At 41.3% G+C, this 24,771-nt stretch overlaps 4 protein-coding genes across 5 annotated transcripts; 2 read left to right on the top strand and 2 right to left on the bottom strand.

Moving 5' to 3' along the window:
* The first annotated feature begins 203 nt into the window (after nt 1-203).
* LOC121191980 (germ cell-specific gene 1-like protein) lies at nt 204-4,472 on the top strand. Its single transcript, XM_041053501.1, has 6 exons — nt 204-399; nt 1,592-1,786; nt 2,905-2,964; nt 3,162-3,320; nt 3,537-3,648; nt 3,866-4,472. Exons 1-6 carry the CDS (start codon nt 204-206, stop codon nt 4,470-4,472), a joined length of 1,329 nt encoding a protein of 442 aa, XP_040909435.1.
* A 3,683-nt stretch (nt 4,473-8,155) lies between these two features.
* On the bottom strand, nt 8,156-9,957 carry LOC121192008 (recoverin-like). Its single transcript, XM_041053541.1, has 3 exons — nt 9,577-9,957; nt 8,565-8,676; nt 8,156-8,241 (listed from the first exon to the last, which is right to left on the bottom strand). Exons 1-3 carry the CDS (start codon nt 9,955-9,957, stop codon nt 8,156-8,158), a joined length of 579 nt encoding a protein of 192 aa, XP_040909475.1.
* Nucleotides 9,958-17,478: 7,521 nt separating this feature from the next.
* tmem238a (transmembrane protein 238a) lies at nt 17,479-19,079 on the bottom strand. 2 transcript variants are annotated; one of them, XM_041053542.1, is made up of 3 exons: nt 18,955-19,079; nt 18,035-18,216; nt 17,479-17,899 (listed from the first exon to the last, which is right to left on the bottom strand). In XM_041053542.1, exons 2-3 carry the CDS (start codon nt 18,183-18,185, stop codon nt 17,736-17,738), a joined length of 315 nt encoding a protein of 104 aa, XP_040909476.1. In that variant the 5' UTR covers nt 18,186-18,216; nt 18,955-19,079; the 3' UTR covers nt 17,479-17,735. The 2 variants fall into 2 exon arrangements, with proteins under 2 accessions (XP_040909476.1, XP_040909477.1); XM_041053543.1 differs by having other exon boundaries at nt 18,035-18,192; nt 18,955-19,065.
* A 1,038-nt stretch (nt 19,080-20,117) lies between these two features.
* Nucleotides 20,118-23,333, top strand: ccdc106b (coiled-coil domain containing 106b). The gene is made up of 7 exons (XM_041053529.1): nt 20,118-20,254; nt 21,189-21,341; nt 21,652-21,843; nt 22,378-22,524; nt 22,645-22,842; nt 22,932-23,092; nt 23,178-23,333. Exons 1-7 carry the CDS (start codon nt 20,215-20,217, stop codon nt 23,331-23,333), a joined length of 1,047 nt encoding a protein of 348 aa, XP_040909463.1. The 5' UTR covers nt 20,118-20,214.
* Nucleotides 23,334-24,771: the final 1,438 nt, after the last annotated feature.

Here is a 24,771-nt window from a genome sequence, read left to right as displayed (position 1 = left end):
CTTTCACGCCCAGCATGTCAACAGCTCGTTGGACTTCATCTTGACTTCTTGTTGTGTCACGGAAACCCTCTTGCTCCTCTGATCCTCGTCCTGATTGGACAACAGGTTCTTGCGGCCATTTTTGAACCAGGATCAGCCTCCGAGTCAAGCCGGAGTACGCTCCTTTGCTTCGTCGTTGAGTTTCTCTGAGCCGAGAGGCCGCCATGCTGGAGAAAATGTCCAGACGTAACCGCTCCCTGCTGTCCCTGTCCCTCACCTCTCTGGCCCTCACCCTGTCCGTCTCGGCTTTCTGCACCTCCTACTGGTGCGAGGGAACACACAAGGTGGTGAAGCCACTCTGCCTGTCGCCGGTGAAGATGAAAAACTGTGGGCAGAACAACAGCCAGCCATACACCACAGGTGAGGGCGCGAAATGCTGTCAACAAAAATGTTATTCTTCAGCTGCAAATTACAATTTCTGCATGGCTCCGTACAGACTTCAGGTCCCAACATGATGAAATTACACATAATAAACCAACTGAAAAAACAAATAAGCATTGAGTTTACACATAAGTGTTGTTAAAACAGTATCTCAGTGACATTTTTAATGTTACTGCTTTGTAATTTTGTTGAGAGACTGTTTAAACAACAGATGCATGTAACTTAAAACCTAATTTCAGTCAAATTTTGCCCAGTTTTTACCTTAATACCTAAAACCTTTTAACCAGCAAATCACCAGATCCATCATTATGCTCTTAAAGATGTTTACATAACAAATATTTCAAATGTCCGACTGTCAGTATAAAGTATATAAAGTAAACATATATGCAATGAGTATCTATCATTTTGTGTTATGACAGATCTGTACTCAGTGAAAAGTAACTTCAGACATACTGTTCAATATTACGTTAGCAAACATCAGATCTATAATCTACTTTCTGACCTAATGGATCATTCCTGATAATCAACTTTCAATTGGCACATGAACAGTCAGTGCATGAAATCAGAAATAAGAATTTTAAATGTGAATAATATACACACTGTATGTATATTATCCTGATAAGACTCTGTTGATATTTCAGTCTGGTAAAGTGAGAATAACTATTAATGTTTCTCACTTAGTAACAGTAACTTAGTGCAGGGTTTTATGGCCACAGTTTATTTCTTGCACCGTGAATTCAAGCATTTTATACTTGACTGGCAGAGATTCACATAATCCCGGCTTTGTTGCTAATCTCAGAACTTTGCATCTGCAGCTGCATGTTATCTGGACTGTCCGCGGTCTTATCTTTTAGCACTAAGCCTATTTGTTTCCATGTAGTTTCTCGACATAGAAAAACCACAAATTACCTAAAGAACAGTGTTTCAGGCCTGGATTGAGTTACACGCTGTGACCCACAGGAGACCTGTAGTAGGATTTATGTCGGAGTTTCTTGGCGTATTGGCCGTAGAGACGATCCCACACTGCAGTGTAGTGTTCGCTGAGGAATATATTTTATCAATAAATGTCCTTTTCCTCCTTTTTCTGCACCTCTACTCTCTTAACTCTGGATTTAACTCCTTCTCTCTCTTTTTTCTTTCATCACTCTTGGTCCCACCTTCCTCGGTTCAGAGGCCCCCACGCCGGACCCCAAGAACCCGGCCTCCAACGTGACGCTGTCTCCGCTGCAGAAAGAGGAGCTGGCCAGGATAAAGAGGAAGCAGCTGGCCAATGCCGTCCACTACATCTGGGAGACGGGCGAGGACAAATACATGCTGCGTTATTTCCACACGGGTTTCTGGCTCTCCTGTGAGAAGCACAACGAAGGTCGGTTATCCTGAATGACAGGGACCCAGTGGTTCTCCCCAGTGGTTTCACATGAAGTTCAAAAAGTTGTCTTGTACACGCAGGATTAAAAGTTTCCTCGTTGGAGACCTCAGGGGCTCCGTACCTTCCACCTTCAGTTTTTCTTCTCCCACTTGCAGCAGCTGCAGGTGCTGGATTTGGTTGAGGTCAGGACTCTGTGCAGGCCAGGTTTCATGGAGCTGGATTTGCGTACGGGGGGAAATGTAATGTAGAAACAGGAGGAGGTCTTCCCCAAACTGTTGCCACAAAGTTGGAAGCATGTTATGCTGACACGTAACAGTATTATTGTTACTTTCTGTGTAACTACTGTGCTTCAGTCAACATGAATGTGTTGTAGTCAACATGGATGGTTTACAGTTAAGCCTCCACCTTAAACTCTCACTCAGGAGTATAATTTGTACAAGCCTGGATTATTGTAGCCTCAGGCCTGTAAAAAGTCTGGTTATGTTGCTGTAACTGAAAAGCTTTTAATCTTTCCCTTTTTATTCAAAATGCTCTTTTTAGTGCTGTGCTGTATTTAGAAGAATATTATGTTCCAGCACCACCTTCTGCCAACAGCATAACTATAAAGATACTCCCAGAAACTAGTGAAACTTCATCCTCAAAATCGCACACACAGCAAACTAAGCTATCCAGCAAACAAGAAGTAATCACTGGCTTATATTCTTCCACTCAAAGACACTGTGATTGGTCGACAGTTCGCAGCTCAAAGCAGATTTCTGGATTTTGACCTGAAATTCTTCCTCCTATAGGAAGGTGACCTACTGGGCTTAGAGCAGCTCTTTCTGTTGTGTTTTCTAGATTCATAATGAGTATAGACATAAGTACTGAGCATTTGCAAGGGATTAATCAATGTCATCCGCCACCAAAAACCAACACATTGCAGCTGTAACATAACGCTCATATCCTTGGGCTGTTTTTCTGACACAGACAGACATAGGTTTTACTTTAATCCATAAAATGATGGCTGACTTTCAGCGCTGTTCGAATATTACAGATTCAACAAGGTCACATGATCTGGTGAGCCATGTTTATCTCAGGATCTCACTGACTGAAATCTGTTGTGATTGTTCTCTCAGGTGATGATCAGGAGGAAAAGTGTCGCAGCTTCATTGAGCTGACGCCAGGAGAAACACAAGGTTGGTACAAGTTCTTCAATTTTCTTTGAAGTAAAAAATAAATATATACATAAAAAAACAACAACCTGTACTTTGTTTCATTTAGAGTTGCAGTTACACAAAATTGCAAAAGGGTGAATCACTTATACGTCTTATTATTTGCAGAAAAGATTGAACATCTAATTTTTTTTTCTTTATGTTTCTGCTCCTGCGTCCAGGCGTCCTCTGGCTGTCCGTCATCAGTGAGTTCATGTACATCGGTCTTTTGGCCATGGGCTTCCTGCTGATGTGTGTGGAAGTGATTTGCCTCTGTGCCAAGAGGGAGATGAACGCCCTCAAGATCAACGCCTTCGCCGCCATGTGCACCGTCCTCTCAGGTGTGGACGGGGGACACTTCCTGCTGTATTGTTATAAAATGTTGTTCTTTAATTTGTCCCCAAAATTTGTGCAGAAAGTCGTTGGTTGAATTATGTGAACTAATGTGATGTACAGATATTTACATGTCATTTGTCCAACCTTCTATGCTCTGTCTACAAAATCTAAATGATTCAACTCCTTCTCTTTCTCTTTCTCTTTCTCCTTGTAACCATCAGGTATGATGGGGATGGTCGCACACATGATGTACACCACAGTGTTTCAGATGACTGTCAGCATTGGACCCAAAGACTGGAGGCCACAGACCTGGGACTACGGATGGTCCTTTGCGTGAGTTTGTTTCAGTTCAACACAAAATAATTAGTGTTAGTTTGGAAAAATCAGATTTGAGGTTTGATAACAATGATTCTTTAAACAATATTCTTCATGTTACTTAACACAGAAACACGGGACTCTCATTTCATGAACCAGGTTTATTTAAATAACAAGTTTCATTAGCCTGTGGTCTGACAACACGGCCAACATCCCTCCTCCCTGTGCTCTCCAGCATGGCGTGGCTGTCGTTCAGCTGCTGCATGGCAGCCGCGGTGGCCACACTCAACTCCTACACAAAGACCATCATCGAGATGAAGCACAGGGCCCGGGTGAGGCTGGAGGAGGCCCGAGCCGCCGCCCGCGCCCCCTCCTATGAAGAGGTCGTTAGAGCCGGTGGTGGAGGGGTTTACTCCGTCAGCCAGCTGATTCAGCTCGGCCAGCAGGGAGCGCTCATGGACCCGCTCTGGCCCAGAGGAGTGGGACCAGCTGTCGGACCTCTGGCATGTGGAGCTGGGGGAGCGCTGCTCGTTGGTGGAGGAGGAATTGGAGTTGGAGGGATGGGAATGGGTGGAGTTGGAGTGGGAGGAATGGCAGTGATGGAAGGAGTTGGAGGAAACGGGGTTGGAATGGGAGTGGGAGCAGTAGGAGGAGTTGGGGTAATGGGTGTGGGAACACTGGGAGCACTGGGAGGAGGTGGAATGGGTGTAGGAAGGCTGGTGGACCCTCATGGTGTAGTGGTGGTGGAGGGATGTGGTGCTGAAGGATGTGAAGACTGTGAACGGGAGATGGACGAGATGGATTACGCTCTGCAGGAGGAGAGAGATGGCTCACTCTGCTAGGATTACAGGGGCAGTGAACTGTGACGAACATCTGGATTTACTCAAAATATCTGACTGAAACTACAGAGAAAGACTACGACACTTGAACACATTCCACACCCACCTTTGTATATAGGCAGTTTAAAATGATTAGCACGATTCATTCCTACACTGTTTTCGAGTTCACGCTGTCATTTCTTTCTTGAATTTCTTGAACATGAGGGAGCATAGAGACTCCGAAGCAAACTCACAGACTCACAGCTCTGATACTTAAAAAGGTTAAAAGGACCAGAAGGCAATGACAGGAGGCCATGCCAACAGAAGGTTGTGTCTACTATAATTTTATATTCTACTGAAATCCTGTTAATGCTTGTATCAGCTATTTCACGTTATGGTGGTGCTGAAGGGAACAAACATCAGGGAACGAAACAACAAACAGTTTGGTTTATGTGATGCTGTGCAAAAAAAAATCAACTTTGTTATTCAACAATATCAAATATCAGTTACAGAAAAATGAAATGCAAGTTTCTGTTTCATCCCTTGTGTAAATCCAGACCTGGAATGACGACTTCAGGAATGATGTGATGTGATTAAAGTGAGTTTTACGAGAGAAAAATATGGTACAACTGTGGAACTGACGGTGCAATATTATTAGTAGTATTTATATTTTTGGTTTTTATTCAGTGTTTGCATGAATGGACAAAAATCCCCTTTAGTATGGTGATAAATAAAAACAAACATTCACTGCATGTTTTATCAATATAAAATAGCTTTGTTGTATGAAAACTATGATTTCACTGTTTTAGCTGAGTCACCTTTGCAGCTACTGAGGCTCATGAGACGCATTTGCAATATCAAGCTCCTCACAAAAGGATAAATAAAAGGATAAATAACAGCAATATAAAAGTAGCTTAATTTTAAGTTTAATTAACGGGGAGAAATAAGTACATTAGTGTGTAAATGTGAGGGACTTACCTATAATTTTAAAACACTTATTGCCAATTTATTGGCATAGTTTAGCCAGTATTTTCCCTTATCAGACTCTCTAACTGCATAAAGTGGCTTCATTACAAGTTCCATCTGACATAAAGATGTCCAGGCATCCACAGCATCCTTATTTTCTGTGAACATTAGACTATCAGACTCCTTTTCTGTTTCCAATCACGTCTTCTCCACCTGCCCCTTTATGTGTTTTGATTTTTCACAATATTCACAAAGTGAGTCTTTGCATGTTAGGAAACTGCAGTTGCAGTGAGACCGGGCTGATATGTTTGCAACTATAAGCATTACAGCTTTACAAATTTATTTTTAACCACAAATACAAAAATGCATTAAAACATATTACCCACATGCTCTGTAGGTGCCTTGCACAGGACCTTTATATACACCTAGTTGTATGTACATCTCTGAAAAAAGAGAAAGGAAGAATCAACGATTACAGCAACAGAGAGATTTGGGTGTTAAGACAGATGCTTTCAAATGCTGGATAGAAGATTATGTCAATAATCTCCCCAGTCAGGGGAATAAGACTGAAAGAGAGAGAGAGAGAGGGAGGGAGAGAGAGATTGACATAATATAGGCAGTGAAGCAGAGATAAAGAGGGTTGCTGGGTCACTGAACAGTATGTGGAGAGTAATTAAAAATGTAAATTATGAGGTTGAATTATATAACAGTTTATGTAAGATGAAACTCTCACACCACTTCAACCATTTCCTCAAAACCAGCCCAACGTAAGGAAAGATGAAGGTGTTGTTAATTTATTTATTGTCAGTACAAAAGTGTGCATTTCTTACTGGCAGCAGCAAAAAACAACTTTACAATAACTTAAGAAAATTTGTGTATATTTTCAATTATTCTTTGTTTTGGGCTAGTTTGGGCATGCTGCAGTTTCAATTTGCCACAAAATTAGCTTCCTGTTCTCAAGAAATTATTATTCTTTAAAGAAGATCTCTGAGAATCCAATTTTATTTTGGAAGGAACCTTCCAAATATAAATTTCCTCCTGGGTAAAATAGTAAAAGTTGTTCTGAAATTCACTTGATAATGAGAGAAGCAGGTTGTGTGCAGTAAAAAACATCGCAGATGTGTCCCAGAATGTGGAGCACGAAAGTAAACCAGGTCTTCTTACTGTGAAACAATATTAATCTCTTATACAGACACTGTTATCTGCGTTTGTCTTGTGTAACTTAAGAACACGGTCATCGTTAAAACAGGACAGTTGTGAACATCTGGCGACGAATGAACCTTCAGGGTTTGGGTTTCTAAAAGTAAGAACTCAAACGTAGATTTTTTTTTTTTTTTTTTTTTTTTTTTTTTTTTTTTTTTTTTTTTTTACGTTTCCTTATTTTGTTAAAATTTTAATTTAATATTTTCTCGCTACTTCCTGGTTCACAAAACTTTGGTTATTTGAAGTTATTTGGTTGATTTATGTGTCTGTCAAGTTTAGTTTATTGTTACTGGTCCGATCACACAGTAATGAAATGCTATAGGCGGGAGAAAGTAAGTCCCGCCCTCTGTCAGGTAGCAATTGCGGTAGTACGCGCACCGAAGCAGCAGGAGAAAAAGATGCTAACGAGTGAGAAAAGAGAAATTAACTCTTATCGGTTATTGCACGTAAGTTAGCTGCAAACATTTAAAGTATCCGGAAGGGATACCAGAAGAGACTGAGATGATCCGAAGCCTGTTGATGTGGGTTTGCTGTAACTGGACCGTCATGGTAAGTCATTTTCAGCTAAGCTAATGGCGGTAGCCTGTGTCGCTTAGTAACGCTGCGTAGTAGGCGCGCGTGTGTGCGCGTGACCTAAGTCAAGATTTTAAGGTGTAAAAGAGATTGAATATTGAATTGTATTTCAGTTCATGATGTAAGAACAAACATAAAAATTCACGGTAAAGATTTGTAACCATGGTTGATCGCTAAAAGAGCTGTGTGATGTGTTTTCTGAGAATATTGATTTAATCTAAGATATGATCAGGTGATCAAATTTTATGACTGTGGAGAAAAAAAGAAGACTTTTGACACCTTATGTTTTATTACAATTTCATGGTTCTGATTTATTGATTGAATTTATTGAGTTTATTGTAAAGGGAAACCCAGGACCAACACAGTTTTATGTACTGTTGTACATGAACAGACCTATTCTCCAGTATGCAACACTTAGCTAGATGGATGAACTGAACACTGTAAAAGACACAAAATTACACAGTAAGGATGGAAAAAAACATCCCAGGGTAGATTGAGAAACTACAGAGACCAGCATTGGCTGCCCAGTTGAGAAAAAAGAGCATATCTCATGGTAATAATACTTTAACTAATGCACATGTGAGTATATTCAAATGTGTGCTTGAGTTTCTAACACAACAGAGAAGCTAATCAACAGAGCAGCTAATCTGTGCAGAAGCTAATCTTAACAGAAAAAATATTTTGAGATGTGGGAAGGTGTCAGGCCATATATTTATGAGGGAATGTTAAACTTTAACATTTATTTCATGCTCTGTATGATAAGGAAAACAGGACAAAGCGCACACTCATTGGTGACAAATGTAAAACTCTGCAGGAGATTCTGTATCATTATTTAATTATGACATCTGCTACGATCTCACATTTTGTGTAGGTGCCATCAGGTGTCGTTGCAGAGTGAAGGGTAAGGTGGAAAAAAACAGGAATGGAGAGAGATATAATAATAATAAATCTGTTTGCTAGAACAGTTATTTTAAAGGCTGATACTGAATCAAACGAAGAGCGTCTTCATTGTCCATTACGCCCTGAATGAACTCCCCTTCTGCCACTCGATCTGGAAAGAGAAGAAGACAATTAGTTTATGAAATATAAATGTAAAAATACATCCTAAAACAACCTCTTTGATGAAGATCTTAAACAGTTTAAAAGTTTTGAAGCTTCACTAAATCCACTGCAGAACTGAGCACCGTCTGCTGGTAGGACTGACGTAATGCAGTCAAATGAGGAAGATACTCCATTACCCGGTATTTGATTTTAATGTCACATATAAACACACTGAAAACTTAACGTGCAAAAAGGTGCTTCAGTTTTCATTTGCTGGGACCTAAGCCCGAACAAATGACAAACTAAATCCCTTCACATCTATTAAAATCTCACCATTTTCGCCCTTGTCAAAGTAATTCCAGAGTTTATCTGCCCTCTTCTCAGCTGTGTTTTCATCTTCAGGCAGATTTTCGAGTTCATCTTTAGGAATCAGCTTAAAAATCGCCTGTTAGGAAAAACGACATAAAAACATAGAAGATATACAATGGTAAAAAAGAAAAGAAAAAGAAAATGATTTAGTTTTTATATTGTTGGTGGCCATGAATGCATTGCAACATTTTATTTTTTTCCCTTTTACGTCCTAATTCTTCGCTTTTGTTGATAATCAGAGTTTAAATTCATATGAATTCTGCTAGTTTAAGTTCGACTTTCATATCTGCAAACGGAGTAGAACCATCACGCCAAAATCCTCCTTTAATCTCAACCATTTTGTCACTTCTGCGAGCTGCTCATGTCTTTACTGACAAAAACAGCAACAAACTGCTGTGGTGCCACGGATTAAGTGACCAGCTCTTTGGCCTCTCTGGCTTTGTTCTGTTGTGATTACATGAACTCTAATCTTTTAAATTGAAATGTGGTCGCTATAAATAAGCCTATAGGGGATGTAAAGATTTCACACTGTTGGGTCCCTGACTCTCTTTTTAACTTATTTAACAGTGTCTTCTGTTTAAAAGGACCCACTGGAACACAAATAAATTGGATTGGTTCCTACTGGGACACGATAAATTGCAGGGCTTAAAGAAAAGGTTACTGGAAAGACAGTGGCTAGGCTGTCAAATTATTAACAAATGTGTTATTCACAGATGCTGCAGTCAGACTGAAACAAGATTTGCTTTTTCTTAAACAGTGTCTCTTACTAGGAGCCTCATTTAGTTTTTCTGGCCATTGCAGTGCACAATAAATAGGATAGGATAGGATCTTTATTGTCACTTGCACAGAAGTACAGGCGAAATTTCGAATACCTTCTGAATCATTTCTGTGCAGATGATAGTACTGTCTGTGCCCTTGAAACTGTTAGAGATGCTTTTATGGGGTCCTGCATCACTGCCCCTTTTCCAAAACTCACCGTGCAGATTTCCTTGACCTCTGACTTGGTGATGTATCCATTCTTGTCCACGTCAAACAGCGAGAAGGCCCACTCCAGTTTCCTGGTGGTCTTCCCTGTCGACGTCATGTGGAGGGCAACAATGTACTCCTTGAAGTCCAGCGTGCCGTCGTCGTTTGTGTCAAAGGAGCGGAAAACATGCTGGGCGTACGTATTGGCGTCGCTCTCTGGGAAGAACTTACTGTAGATGGTCTGAAATTCTTCTTTCGTGATGCGCCCTGTTGGACACTGCTTCTTGAAGTTTTCGTACCACTGGACTATCTCAGTCTCTGAGAACTTGGTGTTGAGCTTCAGGTCCTCCAGGATTTCCTTGGACACAGCGCCGCTCTTGCTGTTGCCCATTGCTGTTGGTGTTGGTGGTGTTTTAGAGCTATGTCAAAGTGTGAATCTGTGGCCTTTCTGCTCTTCTGGGGCAATTAATGCACAACTTCAACCTAGGGAGTTTCCTCCTCAACTTTCTCAAAGTGATAAACAGCAGACTATTTCTGTAATATGGCTTTAGTATCCTTGTTGATCCTGGTCCTGGCCTGTGATTCAGCCCACAGAAGCAAATGCTGTGAAAAGAGCAGAAGCGGCTTGGTAAGCTCATTAAGCCAATCAGCCATCAGTAATACCATCAAGAGGCGTCACGAACAAGGTTCAACCTAGGTCAAATCTGAACTGTTTGTTTATTGACATTTAAATTGTCGTGCTTCAGACAGTTTTGGCGATTCTCTGCCCATTTGCTGTAAGAAAATAAACCATATTCCAGGTTGTAAATGGCAAAGGAGAGAGAGGAGACAGCAACTGTTGTGGTTACCCCTCCACCATTTCACTTTATGATGTGCTTTTTGTCATTATCAGTGTGGAGTGTAAAGCAGTGTTAAAGTAAGCGTGATGTTTTCCCACTTATGTATGAAGCAAGCATGCGTGAGCAGTTTCAGTCTTTCTATACTGATCTCTCACCCAGAATCAACTCACTTTGTGCTGTGGGTTTGTAGCTTATTCTTGTTGCCTGTTTTTCACATTTTATTGGTTTTGGAAGACTGTAACTTAAGTAAGATGCTCCATTAGATGAAGGGGCCATCCCACATACGTAACTTCACAGGCCTGATTTCTTCTGTAGGTGGCAGTAAATGTTCAAGTCAGCCTCCAGCTGAGGAGTAACTGAAGATATTTTGTGTCCCTGCACCCTGGTTTGTTTTCCCCACTGGCCATTAATAACACCACTACACTTACATTCCTAGGAAATTAAGACAGATTACACAATGGACAGCAGCACAGTTGTCAGAAATTGACTTCAGTCATTTAAAGTAGTAATTTTGGCTTCAAAAACCCACACTGTAAAAAAAAAAAAATTAATTAATGTAAAAAATAAACATTTTTTATAGTGTTAATGCATGTAATTGTCGCTGACAGGCTCCATGCGGATACGGTGATGGGAAAAAAATAATTCATTTAGTTTCTCATTTATCTCAATGTAAATAATTTTTTACCACAGATTAAGCAAATATTGATATTCATGATTTATAAAAAAAAAACAAAAACATTGTGAGTAATGGAGGACAGCAGGCAAGTAATTATCAAAGTAATAAAAGTTCCACAGAGTACATGGCTGCGTGTAGCTTGTGCATAGAAAACAGACCAATATTATCAGAAGTGATAGTTCAGACAGCTCCACATTTCATCCAACAAAACAGTTCAAATAAATAGTACAAATGGCACCAAAAGTCCAAGAACACCAAAAGCTCAGATAGTTATTCCCAAAATATCCTTGTGTTTGATATCACCAGTCTTTAGAATCGTGATATTTCATGTTGTCAGTGTAACACAGCTCTGTTTGTTTCCTACCTGTGTGACCAGATGACGAGTCCAGGACAAACAGCGATGCTCCGTCTGTGAGAGGAAGCAGAGGAAATCAGCCTCCACCTGCTGAGATAAGTCAGTTAAACTGGATCTCCCTGAGGCGGAGCCACAGCAGCACCCATGAGCTTCCAGAGCTGCTGCTGCTGCTGCTGCTTCTTCTTTCTCTTTTTTTATTTTTTTTTCTCATGTGGTCAAGTCACATGTATTTATTGGTGTTTCCATAAACAGGGTTTCAGGAAGTGCTCAAGGACACACATGCAAACAAAAACAAGCATGTTACGGACAATCTGTTGGTGTGATAACATCCAGTGTCTGTTTCTGTTCTGTCCGTGTGGAGGCTGGAGAGGATGTTACTGCACATTCAGTCTGATGCTGATATTAATGGTCTTGTGCACTGTTTCTGTCTTTTTTGAAAATCATGGACCTGTTTGGTTCCTCATTGTGTCTTACACGACGTGTCCATGAATACATACTGTATCGCTCTGCATGTTCCTTCTGGTTCTTGCTCAAGTCTGAGGAGAAGTGTTTTTCAGCGACTTTTACCACCTCACTGATACAGTGTCAGCAATCAAAGTATAAATGAATGAAGGTAGCTTACAGTTCATTCAGAAAGTAGCTAGACCCCATCCTCCTTTTCACAGTTTGTAATGTTGCAGCCTTGCTCTGCCCCATGATGACAAAACAAAAGGAGAATTTTAGAACTTTTTGCAAATTTGTTAAAAAGGAAAAACTGAAATATCACATTGATGTAAGTATTCAGACATTTGAATCAGTACTTTGTTGAAGCACCTTCGACACACCTGGATTTGGGGGCTTCCTGTCGTTCTTTGCTGCAGATCCTCTGGAGCTCTGTCAGGTTGGATGGAGACCATCAGTGGACAGCCATTTTCAGGTCTCTCCAGAGACGTTCGCTTGGGTTCAAGTCAGGGCTCCTCCTGGGACATTTGAGGACATTCACAGAGTTGTCCCTGTACCACTCCTTCGTTGTCCTGGCCGTGTGCCAAGGGTCATTGTCCTGGCTGAGGTCCTGACCGTTCTGGGCCAGGACTGGACCTTGACCAGTCTCCCACACAGCATGATGCTGCCACCACTGTGCCTCACCATTGGGATGGTGTTGGGCAGGTGATGAGGGGTACCTGGTTCCTTCCAGACATGACGCTTAGAACAGTTCAGTCTTGGTTTCATCAGACCAGTGAATCCAGTTTCGCACAGTCCAAGAGTCATTTTAGGTGCTTTTTGTTTTACAAACCCTATACCCAGCTTTCATGTCTTTCACTGAGGAGAGGCTTCTGTCCAGTCACTCTCTCATAAATTCCCGATCAGTAAAGTGCTGCAGTGATGCTCATCCTTCTGGAAGTTTCCCCCGTCTCCACGGAGGACCTCTGGAGGACCTCCTTGCTGTTCTCTCCCAGTTGCTCTGGTTGTTCTGAACTTTTTTCACTTAAGAACTATGGAGTCATTGTGCTCTTAGGAACCTTCAGGATAGCAGAATTTGTTTGTAGCCTTTCCCAGATCTGTGCCTCAACACGATCCTGTCTCTGAGTTCTGCTGGCAGTTCCTTTGACCTTGGTTTTTGCTCTTACGTCAGGGTTTATTTCAAACTTGTGTCAATGCGATATTTCAGTTTTTCCTTTTTTATAAATTCAGAAGTTTGACTTGTGCTCATTGAAAGTTTTCAGTGTTTGACTTAACAGTGTTTGCAAATGTTCAAATTATTGGTTTATACAATTTTTGTATAAAATAATTATTTTCATTGAGCTATTAAAATATAAAGAGAGTGGCAGGTAAGATGAAGGTTTGACATGTGACACAGACTAAATCTGTGGACTTTGAGGACGCCGTGCTGTCTGACTCCTGCCTGCTGGAAACAAGTCAACAGACTGAACCTGGCACAGAAATTTGCCTGATTACAAACACACAGCCTGTTTTAGCTGCTGTAAAAAATAAACCTTATCAAGAAGTCGTTTCCAAAACTACCTTGGACCCTCCCACAGGTGAAGACTTAGCAGTTTAAATCCAGGGAGTGGTGGTGGGTGGAGGGTGGCTCTGCTGTGTTTAGCGGGGGATTTAAATGCTCTTAGCTGGGTTTTGGCTGCTGATCCACCATCTGCTCTGTTGTAAACCAGTCTGCACCGAAATCACATCAACTCCCAACACGGTGCACCTGCATTAACGGGAAAGCTGCTCCCTCGATAGGCGTAAAGGTGGAAGTCAGCGGGAATTTAAGGAGTCTGAACACCTCTGAGCTTGGAGGTCATGACCTCTGTGACAGACAGGTGTTTAAGCACTGTGACCAATCATCTCCCCTTCCTCACTTTCCTGCCAGCTCACTATAATGTATTTAGTAACCGTAAAGCTAATTTACTGCAACCAAGAGGTGTAGTAGCATCTGCTGGTCCACTAGTTGCTGCCTGTGGGGCTGTACAACAAACAACAAACAGAAGATCCCTGTGTCATGGTTAATGGTTCTGTTTGTGTGTATTTTGTGTGTTTTTTTTTTTCTTTCAGCGAGACGTCCTGCAGGAAGCTGAACTGTAGATGGCTGCGACAGATCGAGGTGTAAACTCTGAGCCCTAATAAATAAAATCACCAAACGGCACAGCAACAGCGAAAACATCCACCTGTGAGCATGTTTACTGTATGTGTTAAGTCTGATGACATAACTACATAACATAAGCAGACTTCCTGTCTGCCTGCTGCTTTCGTGTCAGAGCTGCACGGATTCTTAAATGCGGGACGAGTACAGAGCAGCAGGTCCAGTAAGACTCTTGGCAAACTGTTGATCTCTGTATCAAATAAAACAACTTAATTCCTCTGCTGACGTGCTGAGGCCTAACTTCAGCACCCTGCCTCCCGTCTTGGCACCATCAGCCACTGCTCCCCAGGTGATCTGGATTTTACCGTCTCGCTGCCAAGGCTTTGAAAAGCCTTAGAGAACATGTCGTGCAGAATCAGTGTCACTCTTTATGTCCAATAGCTTCTTAAAGTTTTTCAATTCTGTAAATTTTGAATGATGAAAAAAAAAAAAAAAAAACACAACAAAAAGTTTTATTTCGAACACAAAAATGCAGACTCACTCGTTCACTACGCTGTGGGCTTCTTCTGGCCACGAGCTAATGGAGGCTAATTTTAGCATTACAGTTCTCAGACTTAACGTTTGCGATTTTTCCGCTGCAGTTCAGCCTGTCAGAGATCACTGTTTCATTGTAAACACACTGTACTGCACCTGCATGACATTTTCTCTGACAACAAAACGTTTAACTTTTTGTTGGGGAAAACTAAAACTAAACCAGCCCAGTTGTGTAGAAACAGCGCAATCTGGCAACACTGGCCAACAGGACACCTCCATGATGTTTTTTTTTTTTTTAGTTGACTGATTCAAAAGTAAAACTTATGGGGGAAAAAGCCATTTATCTTTTCTGTTTAATTTGTTCTGTATTTTTGTCTTGAGGCTGTTCTGCTGTTTTTAAAAAAGAAAAAAAAATTATCTCCCTAGTTTGAATAGTTCAGTTCTCACTGAAGTTAAGTCCATAACAGATTTATTTATGCCCCCAAAGCTGCAAAATAATTTGCATCTTTTTATAAAATTTAAAAAAACTTTTAATTTTTCCTATTTTTTGAGCTGAAACTGCAAAATGGAGAAGTGCTCTGATACTCACTGTGTTGCACCTCATCCTCTGTCTATCATCCAGATCGTTCCTCTTTTAGAACAGGGATTTTCCCTTCGGGCTATAACAACTAAAGAGTCTGGATTTATTGGATTAGAGGTTTTCGTCGCTTGGCTCTTTAGATGAACTTTTTCCTCTCACAGTCTCACCTTTAACCCACAACCTGTTTTAGACTGAGTTCTAAGAAAGGGAATCCTTTGGTTGAAAGGAGAGGGGGATTATAATGTGAAGATGGTGATGTTGGTTCAGTGTGAGGAAGATTTGGCAGCAGTGCAGAGGAGACGGACATGGAGAACACAGCTGATAAGCATTATCAAAGCTCTTTGGCCAAACCCTCAGGAATCTATTCACAGACACGGAAAGTTTAATCTAGATACCCTAATGTTCATCATGGCTTCCAGCGTGGAAGCAGCAGTGGGGGGTCAGATCAGCTGGAAAATACAAGGCAGCGAACATGTGAAGAGGAGGGACGACTGCGGGATTCCTGCAAATTCCAACATGCAACTTCTCTGGAGTCACATGACCATTTCTGAGTAAACTGACAGAGCTAATCTCTTCATATTGAAAAAGGCATGGCCTGCGCAGTCATCGTGTGGAAATCGTTGGAGCACTTAAAACGTAGACCCTTTTTTTGGCCTCCAACAACTCTGGAGGCCTTCAGCTGTTAAACGCTCCACCGTGTTCACCAGCTGGCCACTAATCTTGTGGTCTGCCGTCTGCTGCTGGGAAGTTAGATTACAGGGCCACGAGTCTCAACCAAAACAATGAGCTGAAAGATGCTACGATGCTCCACAGATATTTTAGCAGCTTTAAACAAGTTGACAAACTAAAGCTACAGTGACTTTGTTGGCGTTTCATTACGTTTTGCTTTATTTTCTTGTTCTTCTTGGTTCTGATTGGAGTTTCTCTGGAATCTGTGGTCATGTCAGTGTTGACTGTTCAGGTTTTGGTGACAGAGACCAGCTTTGAACCTCAGAGCAGTAGCAGCTGAAGAGTTGGACGGTCTCTTGTCAGGCTACAGCTCTGGGGTCAACAGCGCTGCTTCACCTGCCAGTGCTTAAACGAAGGCCCAGTGAAAACATGCTAACTGTCTAATCCCATTACGAGGTGTACAAACACTGTCTGCAGGGAAACGCTCTGCTCACGAGAAGATCTTTGAATGGTGGGTGGATGGGGTTTACACATGGAGGGTCACAGAGCTGTCGAGGAACACTGACAGTACCAGAGTCTTTGTAACTACCCCCTCGTGAGTAACCTGAAAGCCAGAGGCTGTGGCAAATAATTGTAATAATAACGTTAAAATCTCAAGCAGGTAAAATCCATTTGGTTTAGCACGTTGTGGGGGCATCAGAACATATCATGGCAGCTAAAAAACTTTTTGTTTGGGTTATATGGATAAATGTTTCACCAAATAACTGTTCTGTCATTAACTTATTTCTTTCCTGTTTCTGTATTTTCTTCCTCCTTTTTCTGGATTCTCAATTTTAATGTATAATTTTATTCTATATTAATTTTAATATAAAATCAGTTTACCAGCAGTTTACTAACTGCTAATGATTGTGATGAATTTTCTGTTTCAACTCTCCCAAAAAATTTTTTATTAATTCCAGATCTGGCAGCAAACCAAGCTCACGTCTTCACATCATCATTTTTTTCTGCGTGCAGGTTGCACGCAGATGTTTGGGAACCTCTGACAAAATGATGCGTTTTGCTGATATTTGAAGTGAAAATAAGTAAATGAAACCCTGCAGGAAACAAACCAGATACAGAAACAAAGCTACACAGTGCAATACCCGAGGACAGCAAATGTAGTTCTTGTGCAAAATGAGATTTTTCTTTGCCACTGATTAATTTCTCTACTTTTATTTTACTTTATTGAATTATTACATTATTATAATCATTACTGCCCTGTTGTCTTTTTAATCTCTTCACCTTGCCATACGTGCAAACAGATTTAAATCAACAATATAGTCTCCTGATATTACTGAGAAATACAGGATATAATGTGTATGGTATGTAGATATATACTATGAATATACACCTTTATTACAGGTGCGAAATAAATGTTAAATCAGGAAATAAGAAACTTACAATAATACGTTAAAACACCAAAGGATCAAAGTATCCAGTAATATGGTAATTATGTATATTATAACATGAATATGCTGTAATGTATGCAGTATAATTAAAGTGACAGGATGTTAGACACATGCGTTTCTGTGTCTGTGACTTTCTGCTTCATCAGGATTAAAATTCTTCGTTTTTGTCTGTTTTTAATTAAAATGTGTGAAAGTTTACACCTGGGTGTGAACAGAGAGATGATCTAATGTTGTTTTTAAAAACAGACATGTTCATGAGAAGACTTTTATTGAAATCCATAAAAAGACCACGGCTGTATTCAGTGAGTCATGCTCAAACATATAACATGTAAAAAATACTACTCACAATAAAACATTAACAGGTGAGTTTTCGGATTTTGTAACAGATCAGACACGCCTACAGTTGAAATGCTCTTGACACGCTCGTAACACTGGAGTTTTTAGTAGCACACAGTTTGTATCTCACATTAATACTGACAAACACAGGCCGTATAACCAGGCTTCCTCCTCAGCGGTGGCTCCTGTAGCTGCGGATCTTGCGGCTGAGGTTGCGAGCGAGTCGGTCCACAGCGCTGCCGATGTGTCCCAGCTCCTTGCTGGACGCCAGGCCCTCGATGTTCCCGCTGTACCACAACACCCATCCGCCCAGAGACATCAGCACGAACAGGGCTCCTGAACAGAGGTTTTACACACAAGTTTTACAGCTGCGTGTGCAAATTTGGTGAAACTCACATCATACACTGCACTGATAAATACTGACTTCCTGCATTAGAAACTCATGCCAAGCTGAGGCAGGGACAGACATACCAGTATAGACCAGCAAGTCCCCATAGTCCTGTCCTTCGATTTCCAGATGGGCAAAGACTCCCACCAGCAGAGCGGCTCCTCCCAGTAAATCCATCAGCACAGCGAAGGCCAGAGCCAGTTTACAGTGGGACAGGCTGTCACACAGGCCCATGGTGAAACTGGGAGGAAAAGACAGTGATTCCCTGAAATGTAAAGGAAAACAAAACAAAACCTTTGTCTCATTCTCAGGTTCTCATGACCTAAAAACACATAACAGAAATAATGTTCCTTATTGTTCCACCAGTGAAAGGCTTACAGAGTAATAATGGTGTGTGGAGAAAAAAACAAGACTTTCTTCTTTCATGCACCTCGTCACCGTTGACCCCAATAACCAGAGCAGATGCATGTGTTTACTCGTTGAAGGATTAAAAGAGGAGGAACGGGGGCAACCGAGGCTGCACATGCTTTTACTGCCACATCGCTGCTGAGCATCAAACCCGTTCAGACTAAACATGCCAGGTTTAATGGGAGTTAAAGACAATAATAACCAGTAGTTACAATCATACCAGCAGCTGATGGATTAGCCCATAAACAAACTGGCCTCTGTCTTTATGATTTCTTAGTTCGGATGTTTTCAGGATATTCAGAGTTACTTATTCATGTTTTGTCACCAGCTCCAGTTTTTAAAGGTCACAGCCTCGTTTCTCGTTTTTTGATTCACCGTGTTTTTCATTCTTCTCGTATCTTCTGTGCATCTGCTGATATTAAACGTGTTTTATTAAACTTTGATCACACAGCATCGCGCTGATAATGCAGAAGCCTCCAATCAGTGCGGAGCCCGTGTGAGTGAATCAGACCCAGACAAGGTGAAACTACCTTCTCCAAATAAATCCCCTCTGTTTTTAACATTTCGCACCGTGAACACTTCTGCCTTCACTCACCTGTTACTGTTGTTCGCTCGGCAGCATATAAATCTCTGATTTAACGTTTTTTCCTTAAGTTTGAACCGATGAGCTTTTCCTTGCTTCCGCGTTTACCTTCGGTGTCTCCACCTACCTGCGCCCCGCCCTCAGGTGACAAGCTTCCGGTCGGAGGGTCTTCTTCTTCTTCTTCTCCTCCTCCTCCTCCTCCTTTTCTTTTCTCCATGATTTTACTGTTTTCATTTACTTGTTTTTTTCTTCCTCGTCCTTTCTTTTGTTGAGTCTTTCCTTTTTTTAAAGACTGATTGTTCCATTTATACTTTTTCACTCTGTGATCAACTGGAAACCTGTTTAACATTAATAAATAAAACGGTCAGCCTTTATATTATGGTCTGGCCTTTAGTGAAGTGTGTTTCTTTAGAATAAATACTTTACAGATCAATCTGCCAGATATTTCCTCGATTAATTGATCAACTGTTTTGTCTAAAATAATAAAAGATGCCTGTGACAGTTTCTCAGAGTCCAAGGTAACGTCTGCAAATGTCTCCTGGTTTTGTACAACCAACAATCCAAAACATTTAGTTTCCTGTCATGTAGGTCAAAGAAAAAACATGAAATCTGCATGTTTCCTGTTTCGGGATCATTTCTGTGGCGCTGATCTTACAAAGTGAACTTTTTGTCTTTGGGCAGATGAAACTCTTGAACGTCTCCTTTCTTCAGGCCTTCTCGTTTGACAGCTCTGGGCTGATGTTTCCTCACGGAAGCTCTGAAATCCTAAATGGAAGGAAACTTCATGGATGACTTTAAACTGTTCTGACTCCCTGACAAATCCAAACAACATCACCTCAGCTGTTATTAATGTGAGGTTCATGTTAAATGTGTTTTGTGTAAAGTTGTATTTGTGTAGATTGTTCATGTTCTGTTTGTTTTTGTTATTTCTTCTGCTGATGCTCGTGTTCCTCTGTTTGCACTGTACACGATCTTTGTGAATAAAGTTAAAGAGGAGAAAAAAAAACTTCACCTAAAAATTCAGCATAAAAACGATCGAAGGTGAGGGGACACCGCCGCTCTGCGCATGTGTGAAGCAAACAAACCTGAGCGTGCTGCACCTGTTGGCGCCACTTATAATCAGGTAATTGCAGCAGGAAGCGTCGTCGCTCGGCCGCGGAGCAGCAGGTGTGGGGTCGTGTCAGGCTGTATTACAGAAGTATAACCGAACATAAAGCTTCCGAGGGTCGATAATAACACGTTTATCCAAACATCCGCGCTGACTGTTCGGTCATGAATCCTCCAGCCACCGGAGACGATACGAACCCGCCAGGTAACAGCGACCTTTACGTAGCGTATCCACCTGCTGCACTAACGGACTCAGTGCATTTAAATAAGTTTCATGCTGAATATTTATCAGATCCTGTGTTTGTTCATGGATGAGACCGTAAAAAAGCTGCTGGTCTGAAGGAACTGGTGTTTATTTAATTTAGTTGTGACAGCTGCTGTTATTCATTATGACAAAAGACTGATCAACCAAACACTCTACTTTTAAACTGCTTCAGCTTTAAGAGTCATCACTGATCGATTGAATCGATTTTAGGCTTCGTGTTTATGCTTGAATGTCTCACGTTGTTTTAAATCCTTGTTTTCTGTGTTATGACTATTTTACTGATGTTCTGTTTGATGATTTATTTACATGTATGTTTTATATTGATTTCTTTTGTGTAGTTTAAGTGAAGGAGAAGTGTTATATGAACAACCCTGATGAGTAATAGCTTTATTAACTTTATTATTAGCTGTTATTAGAGCTGAAGCATTTAGTGGGTCAACAGTAATTAATCTACAGCTGCTGTGATGTTGATTGATTGAAGTTCTTTGGTTCCACTTTTTCAAATGTGAACGTTTTCTGCTTTAGTTTAATTTTATATCACGGTAATTTCAATTTCTTTGGTCTCTGGTTTTGGACATTTTCTGAGAGTGCAGAGTCGGGATGCCACACAGAGAGCTGTCACTGATTCATTTTCTCTCTGTCGACTAATTTTAATTAGCAGATCAGGCCTAAAACACGGCCTGGCTCATTAAATACATGGCACCCCTGCTTTTTAAATGTGTTATGATGGTGGAGTAGGTCTTTATATCAGGAGATGTTGTATGGACTTACCTTAAAAGAATCATCAGACGACTTGATAATGAGAATAATCATGAGTTGTGTTAGATTCAGTTGCTTTGTAGAATCTAATTTTCTGTCGTCTTGTGTTTGTCAGAGCACTACATGCCTCAGTCATCATCGTCATCATCAGCGGTGGCTGGAGGGGGAGGTTTGTATCTGGATGCCTATGAGGTCTCTTTCCCCCTGGAGGAGAGTATAGAGAGACCACCTGCCTATCACCTGAACCAGGGGCAGCAGATGATAGACGGTACGCCGCGTCCACAGCTCAGGACCATATTTATTATGAATCAGTGACAAAATGTGATGAGGTACTTTACTGTTGATGCCAGCCATGGCTCAGGGCTATGTAATCAGCAGGTTATTCTTCATGCTTCATACTGTAAATCTGGAGATTCCTTCCTTCCTGAGATATGATCATTTGTTGTCCTTGTTTTTCGTTACCTGTGTCAGAATTCTGCTCACACTTGTCATACAGCTGTATGGATAAGCAGAAGGGTGCCCAAACTTTTGCACATACAACAATTAGTGTTTTTCTTCCGCTCTTCTTCCTCCTGCAGAGCCCGTGGTGCAGGAGCCTCCTCACCCTCACTACAGCCCTTTCATCCTGGTTTCTAACCTGCGAGCTCACCTGTACGTCGCCCTGGAGAAGAACTCCTGGCTACAGAAGCGCATCGAGGAGCTGGAGGAGGAACGCAACTTCCTGCGATGTCAGCTGGATCGCTTCATCGTCAGCATGAGGACTCCGGACGGTGAGGCGTCAGGAAACGTGCCTCGTCATTCATCAAGTGAATATGAGCAGAAAATGCACAAATGTCTGTGTGTGTGTGTGTGTGTGTGTGTGTGTGTGTGTGTGTGTGTGTGTGTGTGTGTGTGTGTGTGTGTGTGTGTGTGTGTGTGAGGGGACTGATCGTGGGGGGAAGTGACTGTTGCAGCAGGTTAAAAGATTAATAACACAAGTTAAACTAAAAGCAGTGGAAGGTGATAAGGGGAAGGACCAGTGGTGCAAAAGTGGTGAAGCCCTTCACATAAGTCAAAGCAGCATTATAGTAATTAAAAAGTTTTAACAATTGAATCTGATAATTATCAGAAATAACCGTTTTTCTGAAGAAGTGGTAAATTATTGATGTATTAACCTTTGACCAGTTTTCTGTTGGTGTAACAGATCAGACTATTTCCCCAGTTCATAGACATTTAGGTGTAAATATACAAATGCTTAATATTAATATGAGATCTCTTTCAAAGCAACGGCCATTATATTAAAAATGCACTGTTCATTTTGACAGAGTGGTGTGGAGACACCCAGCGGAGCGTGAAGGTCCAGCCTGCCAGCCCTCCCTCGCCTCCCTCCCCCATGACCACCAGGTCTGGAATGACCCTGAAACGCCTGCAGGGACCAGGAGTTCGGACCCGCCGCAGCACCGCCATCCCTGGTGAGGAAGCGAGACACGTCATCTTTTTTCAAAATATTTAACTCTGCTGCTTCTGTCTGAGCAAGTTTCACATGTTTCTCTTTAAACCAACGTTTCCTGCCTGACCTTTCACGGCTGTAGTCAAGCAGGAGTTTCATCTGGAAGAAGATAAATACTACACTGAGGATGAGTACTTGGAGGAAGAGGAGGAGGAGGAAGATGATGACTCGTCAGTAGAAAAAGGGTCGAGGAAGAAAGGCCGAGGACGAGGGAGCGGAGAGCCGAGGATGAAGATGAGGAGGATCTTTAGGATCACCCATGGGAGGGAGAGACAGAGAGGTGAGAGTCAAAGTATAGAAAGTACTAATACTCAAAATACTGTACTCCCCCCCATCACACTTTGTTTTCTGTCACTCCTCTCTCACCAGTTAAAGATCCAGAAGGAGTTCTGATTCGTTACAAGAAGATCCTGTCCACCTACCAGCGGGTGAGGAGCATGTCCCGAGCCTTCCAGATCCACGGAGTGGACCGAAACACCATGGCCTCCACCTCCCCAATCGCCGAGCTGCTGCTCGTGGCCCCGGAGAAGGTCTGACCTGTGTGGATCTGTGTTCTGTCTTAGAAACATTTCAGAAACGTTTCCACGTTAATGAACCGCGCTGATGTTCCTGTAGGTGACAGAGGTCGGAGAGTTTGAGTCATCGAAGGAGAAGCTTTTGGATTACGCCCGGCGATGCTACAAGACCATGGACGAGCAGACGCATGCGAAGGTCCAGACCATGAAGAAGACTCACAAGCTGCTCCCGATTTCCTACAGGTTCAGAAACTGACCAGGGCTGGATTTGATGGGAGGTCTCTGTTCTAAACAAGCAGAATGTTGTTTTGTTTTTTGTTTGTTTGTTTTGTTGCGCTATTACAACTTTTATTTTTGACTGCCTTAATTTAAGAAGGATGAGATGAGTGGATGCTAAATCTCAGGATTGACTGTTTGAATACAGGAAAGGGTTTCTGCCAACAATCTAATTTTTTCTTTTTATTTATTGTGCAGCTGTTTGGGTTGGCAAGGATTTGTTTTTACCGCATTTCAGTTGTTAAACAGGTTGTAGTTTAAAGTTTAAAGTTACTTACTTTAAGAATTAACTGGAGGTCGAGTATGTTGTAAATGATAATGTCCTTGAACATGAGTTTTCATTTCAAAGGCTACTAATTTTTTTTGTATGTTTGCAGACATTTTGCAGAGCAGGTGTCAAAGTAGTCAGTGAGTCAGTTCTTTATTTTGGACAAAAACTGTTAAATTTGTGGAAAAATATTTAGTTCTGGGCTTTTTACACATCCCAGACACAACTGGCCTTAATTTGTTTCACCTTTTGTTTTCTATTAGATGAGATTAATGTTTGTTTGTTTATTTATTTATTTAATTTTTGACTCAGTATTTTGTCATTTGTAAACTATTATTTTGTAAAATATGTAAATTTAATATGCAGAGATTGAAAGGGACATTTGTTTGTTCATACATCTCGTGCACGAGTTATGTATTTTATTTCAGTTGGCCAGACTGATCGAAATCAGAAAGTTTAAAATGTCACAGTGCGAGAAAGTAAATGACTTTAAATGTGTGATTGTTTGGGCTGAGTTTGTGCAGATGTACAGAGAGTGAAGGGTGTGAATGAACGTGTGAATTCAGGCTTTTTGAGTCCAGCACTCAAACGAGAAAATGAGAAATTAACACCACAGACTTGCTGCTAACTCAGGATTAATGTACACTAACCTCTGATTTACATTTCAGTTGTTTAGCATAAGCTGTTCAAATCTACACTGACACATAGACAGTGGTACATTTTACATGATGAAGATTTTTAATGATCAAAAGCTGAAAAGGAAATGAGACATGCTGATGTGTACAATGATGTTTGATGTGTTTTAAAGCAGCTTGCAAACACAGACCGTATACGCAGACTGTGGCGCCCTCCAGTGGATTAAAGGAAGAATGCAATTTGTGATGAGAGGAACTGCAGCGATACAGGATCAATAAAACCTGACTGATGATGTCCTTTTTTACCTCTGTGGTGAAGGAGTTCTTATTTAAATACTTATTTTGTTGGTAATGGCTCAGCACTTGATCCTATGACCTTGGTGATAACAGAGCAATCTTTTTCAAAAACAAAATCTCTTATTGGACAGATGAGTTAGTTAGAGAGCCTTTAATTCAGAGCAGCATGAGCTGCAGTAGCCACGGAGGGGAGGGGGGGGGTCAGCAGAGCATCTGTC

Source organism: Toxotes jaculatrix, chromosome 13, assembly GCF_017976425.1.
Source record: "Toxotes jaculatrix isolate fToxJac2 chromosome 13, fToxJac2.pri, whole genome shotgun sequence".
Lineage (NCBI taxonomy): Eukaryota > Metazoa > Chordata > Actinopteri > Toxotidae > Toxotes > Toxotes jaculatrix.
The sequence above is the reverse complement of the archived record's forward strand: the minus strand, read 5'-3'. Positions and strand labels throughout refer to the sequence as shown.

What these genes read in the sequence shown, in the direction of transcription:
- LOC121192008 (XM_041053541.1), bottom strand. Translation starts at nt 9,957, where the DNA reads ATGGGCAACAGCAAGAGCGGCGCTGTGTCCAAGGAAATCCTGGAGGAC. An exon ending in AGGTCAAGGAAATCTGCACG is followed by an intron (nt 8,677 to 9,576) that starts GTGAGTTTTGGA and finishes TTTTCCTAACAG; the next exon opens with GCGATTTTTAAGCTGATTCC. An exon ending in CTTTGACAAGGGCGAAAATG is followed by an intron (nt 8,242 to 8,564) that starts GTGAGATTTTAA and finishes TTCTCTTTCCAG; the next exon opens with ATCGAGTGGCAGAAGGGGAG.
- ccdc106b (XM_041053529.1), top strand. Translation starts at nt 20,215, where the DNA reads ATGAATCCTCCAGCCACCGGAGACGATACGAACCCGCCAG. An exon ending in AGACGATACGAACCCGCCAG is followed by an intron (nt 20,255 to 21,188) that starts GTAACAGCGACC and finishes TGTGTTTGTCAG; the next exon opens with AGCACTACATGCCTCAGTCA. An exon ending in TGCTCGTGGCCCCGGAGAAG is followed by an intron (nt 23,093 to 23,177) that starts GTCTGACCTGTG and finishes ATGTTCCTGTAG; the next exon opens with GTGACAGAGGTCGGAGAGTT.
- LOC121191980 (XM_041053501.1), top strand. Translation starts at nt 204, where the DNA reads ATGCTGGAGAAAATGTCCAGACGTAACCGCTCCCTGCTGTCCCTGTCC. An exon ending in CAGCCAGCCATACACCACAG is followed by an intron (nt 400 to 1,591) that starts GTGAGGGCGCGA and finishes TCCTCGGTTCAG; the next exon opens with AGGCCCCCACGCCGGACCCC. An exon ending in GACTACGGATGGTCCTTTGC is followed by an intron (nt 3,649 to 3,865) that starts GTGAGTTTGTTT and finishes TGTGCTCTCCAG; the next exon opens with CATGGCGTGGCTGTCGTTCA.
- tmem238a (XM_041053542.1), bottom strand. Translation starts at nt 18,185, where the DNA reads ATGGGCCTGTGTGACAGCCTGTCCCACTGTAAACTGGCTCTGGCCTTC. An exon ending in GGACTTGCTGGTCTATACTG is followed by an intron (nt 17,900 to 18,034) that starts GTATGTCTGTCC and finishes ACCTCTGTTCAG; the next exon opens with GAGCCCTGTTCGTGCTGATG.